This window comes from Centruroides sculpturatus, unplaced genomic scaffold (assembly GCF_000671375.1).
Source record: "Centruroides sculpturatus isolate CEXI.00-Female unplaced genomic scaffold, Cexi_2.0 scaffold1726, whole genome shotgun sequence".
Taxonomy (NCBI): Eukaryota; Metazoa; Arthropoda; class Arachnida; order Scorpiones; family Buthidae; genus Centruroides; species Centruroides sculpturatus.
The window spans coordinates 122,881-128,358 of record NW_019386245.1 but is presented as its reverse complement, the minus strand read 5'-3'; the positions used below and the strand labels follow the sequence as shown (position 1 = coordinate 128,358).

Below are 5,478 nucleotides of genomic sequence, written 5' to 3'. Positions count from 1 at the left end.
CATATGTTTTATTTCCTAAATATAGTTACATTATAAAAAGCAGATGAGGGACTTACGGTCTGAAATGCATTCTTTTTCGAAATAAAGTGATTTTCTAAGGCTAGTCTTGTGTCGAATGACAATGTAATAAGTCTAATAATAAAGAAACACTGACGTAGTGCTTACAAGTATCATAGTAAAGTTCATTTCTGATAAAGTAATTTGATTCCAAAGATATCAGTATTTTAATTAATTCAAAATTGTCACTGTAATGACATATCATTTATTAATGAATAATAATACCATATTTTTGTGCATATATATGTGTAAAAGATAATTTGAAGGGAGTGTGTTATATGCTGATTTTAAATTGCAATCATAAACACTTATGAAGCAATGGCTGCTCTCGTAAGTGTTGGGCAGGTTATGCATAAGTTTATTTTTATTCTAATTATTTTCTATAGACTATATAAGTACATCATCACAGCTTATATGCACAAAAATATGGTAACTAAAAATATGCTGTGTCTGCTCTCAAAATTTTATTGTTTTATGAATGTGGGTTATAGTCAAGAAAGTAAATTGTATATGTGAATTAATTTAATTTTTAGCCATACAGTAATTAAATACAGTTGTACTTGGTACTCAAATATAATTGTTCAGAAGACTGTTTGTGTGCTGATCTGTTCAAGCATTCATATTTCAAAACAACATTTTTCTGTTGTTGTTTCGAAATATGAATCTTTTGAGAAGAGTTCATAATATTTGTGAAACAGTTAAAAAGTTTTCGTAGTTTTTAAAATAATTTATATGGCTTTATTTAATTTTTGAATGATTAGAATTTAGAGATTTTTGTGACAAATCTAAAATAATAATATAATGATTAGATGGTAATAAATTTTTACAAATGAATTAATATTTAATAGATCATATAGACAGATATCAAATAGAGGAAGCATTGAAGCTATTTCTTACACCAATAAAATTAAAAAAAGTTAATCCAAAAGCCTTAAAAATGGATTTAGGGCTTGACATTAAAGAAAAAAAAGAACATAATATAATTTCTACATTGGTTATTGCTGATAAAATTAGTTGTACTGATATCAATCTACCATATATTTCATTAGGTAAGTGCTTAAAATCAGATTTTAGTGACATAATTTTAAATGTATATTATTAAAATTGTTTTCATTACAATTTATTTTGTAATTATTATTATTTTCTTAAATAAACTATATTTTTACAGAACTGGTTCATAGAAATCAATTTTATATAAGAAGTTTTGCCCATTATTTAGGAAATGGTGAGTTGTTATTTTGATATAACTATGATAGTAAACCAAATATATACACACCAGTTCATTGTTATATATACACTACCCTACAATAATGGACCGGACACCTGTCAAGTTCGATGGTGGTGATGTTCTTGTTTGGGTGTGTTTTTTGTGGTATGGCCTGGGACCTTTGCATGTTGTTCCTGGTAAATTGAACACCTATACCTATATGAACATTTTGGACAATCAGGTTCTTCCTAGCTCTGGCAATTTTATGGAATGGATGAATGTTACTTCCAGGATGACAAAGCTCCATGTCATATTGCAGCCTCTGTCAAGCAGTGATATCAAGATACAGATGTCAACCGTCTTCCTTGGCCTGCTCAGAGTTTGACCTAAACACAATAGAATATTTGTGGGACAAGTTAGAGCGATGCTTATGGACCAGGGAACCACGTCCAAAATCTACAGCTGAGCTGGTGACATTTTTGAAGCAGGAATGGACACAAATGCCCAAAGCTATGTATCAAAATCTTGTTGAAAGTATGCCCAGAAGGGTTGCTAGTGTAATTGCAACATGTGGGGGACCCTCCTCCTATTAAAGCATTTATTCTTTACCTTTTGCTATCACATCTTGCTGTTTGGTCCATTATTGTAGAGTAGTGCACATACAATGTAATTTTCCACTATGATTTTTTTTTCAACTTAGGATATATGAAAAAACTTTTAATAGAAAGGATATGTATTTTGCTTTACATTCAGCTTTAAAATACAGTATTTATTCTTTGTTTTTACATATGATAATGTTCTAGGAAGAGAAGTAATTATTTTCTACCAAACCCCCCATTAAAATAAGCAATAAAACAATTAAACTTTGAAAAACAAACATTTTCAGCTAATTTAACTAGTCAGCTTTAGGTTTGAACTACACATAATAATGGTTCAAAATCATTTGAACCTAGTTCACATTTCATTTGAAATATGTTATATTATTAAATGACATCATTAAAATAAATTAATAAATTGAAAATAACATATAAAACTGTACTCATAATAAACTGAAAAATAACAAAACCTTAAGGTTACACGAGTATATAAAGGTGCAATTATAACTTTACAGTTATGATTCTATATTGCACCTAATATCTAGTGGTATCAGGGCCTAATTTGGCACAAGGCAGGCAAGGCACTTGCCCAGGGCCCATAATAGGTTCTAAATGTGCCATTGTTTTATTAGTATTACTATATTATTAGCGTGCCATATTCAAGGGTTAATAATTAAGAATGACATTATCTACTGCCCCAACATCTAACATCACTGAGAATTAGATAAAGTTTGTATATGTGCATTAGATATGTTCAGTGAAGTTTAGAATAAAGCAGTGTTTGTTGAGAAAAATATAATGTTTATTGCTGCATAATTTTATTTTAGCTCCGAAAATACAATGTAAGATATTCAAATATAAAAATAAAAATATGAATTACAACTAAATTAACACTTTTGTAGAATGAATTATATTGTTATGTAGTTTTTCATAATTGGGTGATGCGATCAGATGGCACTAATGAAACTTTGGCATCATTCTGTAGGTAGTTTTTGTGTCAGGGCCCTGAGTTTGACTAGGTGGATTGGATATATTATAACCTGTTTTTGCAGTTATAATTTTTCTTTCTTTGAAGTACATGTTTTGCATGTTTCTGTTTAACATACATTATAATATAAGTAAGTAATTTTAATGTTTATCTTTATATCTGTATGTCCTGTGAAAACTTGTATAACTGAACTTATATCACTTTTATGTTTATGCACTTTAGTCAGTTTTTAAAGGGCTATATTTCTGTGTTTATAACTTTTTGATATCACTAATAGTTTGAGATATTATGATACAAGTTGACCATAAAAAATGGGTAATTACAAGCATGCAAGTGGTCATCAAAAAAGATTAAAAAAGAAAGTAAAATACGAAGAAAACAAAAAGCAATGTAATACTTTAATGCCATTTTTATTTAAAAAAACACAAAATCAAGAAATGGACAGTAAAATTGAGGAACAGAAAAATCTCAAACAACAAAATGAAGATGATATCGTTGAAGAACTTGAAAATTTTTTGAAAACTGAAGAAAATAACAATCACAGTGAGCAATTATTATGCAAAACATATGAATCATTTTCAAATGATATTGGTGAATGGCCAGAAGTTTTAATGCTGGAGATGAAAAATATTTACATTAGAAACAAACCTCATCAGAATATTGAATTTATACATGAGGCAAAAAAAAATTTCAAGTACAAGGCAAAACCATTATAAGAACCTTGCATAAAACAGCATTTATACATATATGTTATACATAAATATCAACCTTTTCCAATATGCAAATTCTTCTAAGAATGTATCTTACGACACCAATAAGTAATGCTAGTGGTGAAAGACCTTTCTCTACATTGAAAAGAGTTAAAAATTTATTGGAGAAATTTGATAAAAGAAGATAAATTATCTGCACTTTCAATACTAAGTATAGAATCTGCGTTAGCAAAATCATTAGATTACAATTCTTTGATTAATATTTTTGCAGAATCGAAAATCAGAAAAAGAATTATATAATTTTTTTTTTGGTGAATTTTTTCATCCGATGGCGGGATTATTATTAAATAAATCAAAGACAAGTCTGTCCAAGAGGGATCACCATTTATTTTGCATTCTAGACTACACATACACATTAATGGTGACAGGTCTTCCTTTTTAGGCTTCATGCCACCAAAGATAAAAAAGTCCTTTAAAAACGCAAACAACCTATTAAAAGTAAAAGGAATCGGTGACACACAGACATCTTACTTCTCATCCATCTGGCCAATGGGTGGTTCTGCTTTATATCTACTAGAAAAGGCACTGGAAGATGTACATCGTCGCCAGGGGGCAGCTTAAAAATTACATCTTCCAGTGCCTTTTCTAGTAGATATAAAGCAGAACCACCCATTGGCCAGATGGATGAGAAGTAAGATGTCTGTGTGTTACCGATTCCTTTTACTTTTAATTGGTTGTTTGTGTTTTTAAAGGACTTTTTTACCTTTTGGCGGCATGAAGCCTAAAAAGGAAGGCCTGTCTCTATTGATGTGTAGTCTGGAATGCAAAATAAATGGTGATCCCTCTTGGACAGACTTTTCTTTGATTTATTTAATTATATGATTTATTTTTCATTTTTTTAAAATTTTTTGATTGATATTTTGACAGAATAGAAAATCAGAAAGAATTGTATGATTTATTTTTTCTAGTTTTTTATGCATAAATCATTATTTTTTGTATTAATATATTGATTATTTTATGTTTGTAATTGTTTTGAAATAAAAATTACTTTAATTTTAAATATTACAATTTTATTTATATTTGTGGTAATACAAAATTTGTAAAGGGATCTGTAAATTTATTTTGCCTAGGGCTTGCAAAGGTCTAAATTAGGCCCTGAGTGGTATAGTAGGCACTAAATGTTTGGTGGCTTCTATATCACTAGATTATCTTATGGTCAAGATTCTATATTGTAGTGACCTGCAATATTCTCCAAAGTAAGAATCAATACTTAGTATTGATTTCTTTATAAGGAATTGATCCATCAATGAAAACTATTGCTTCTTTATTTATATCTGAAGTGTACTATGAAGAATGCTAAATACACTTTAAATTCATTTATAAAATGCATTAAAGTAACAAATAAATGAAATACTGCAAATGTTAATAATATAATGTCAGTAATGCATTGTTATACAAATTTTTCTTTTTATTTTTGTTAAAAATTTACTTTTTTATGAAAAGTTTTCAATACATGTATAAGTATTGATTGAACAATAAGCAGCTTTTATGAAATTTTCAACTTGATGCTGTATTTTTTTTTACATATTGAAATGCAACGAATGAAGTGAGCAAGCTTCCTTGGCAGTAACTCAAACAGACAAATTGCTGGAACACATTTTCTAAGTAATGACCTGACCAATTTTAACGAAATTTTGCACATTACTAGAAGTAACAAAATGGTGTATCATTCCAGGCCAAATTTTAAAAATATGATCTAGAACAGAAGGTATTGGGTCAAATGTTATCCCCATGTGAAGTCAATGGGAACATTTTTTTCTTCTTTAAGTCCACCTTCTTGCTTAAATATTTAGTACTTGTCATACAACAATGATAAGGCTTTTAAATTGTTAAAGATGCTGGAATAAAACTTCTACACAT

At 28.8% G+C, this 5,478-nt stretch overlaps 1 protein-coding gene across 1 annotated transcript in view; it reads left to right on the top strand.

The window, feature by feature from the left end:
* The first annotated feature begins 884 nt into the window (after positions 1–884).
* The window catches only part of LOC111614245 (probable tRNA pseudouridine synthase 1), a 7,419-nt gene continuing 2,825 nt past the window's right edge, over positions 885–5,478 (top strand). Inside the window, exons 1-2 of the mRNA XM_023355627.1 lie at positions 885–1,106; positions 1,226–1,282. Of these exons, the coding sequence (XP_023211395.1) occupies positions 995–1,106; positions 1,226–1,282 (169 nt within the window). The 5' untranslated portion in view covers positions 885–994. The remainder of the gene's footprint in view (positions 1,107–1,225; positions 1,283–5,478) is intronic.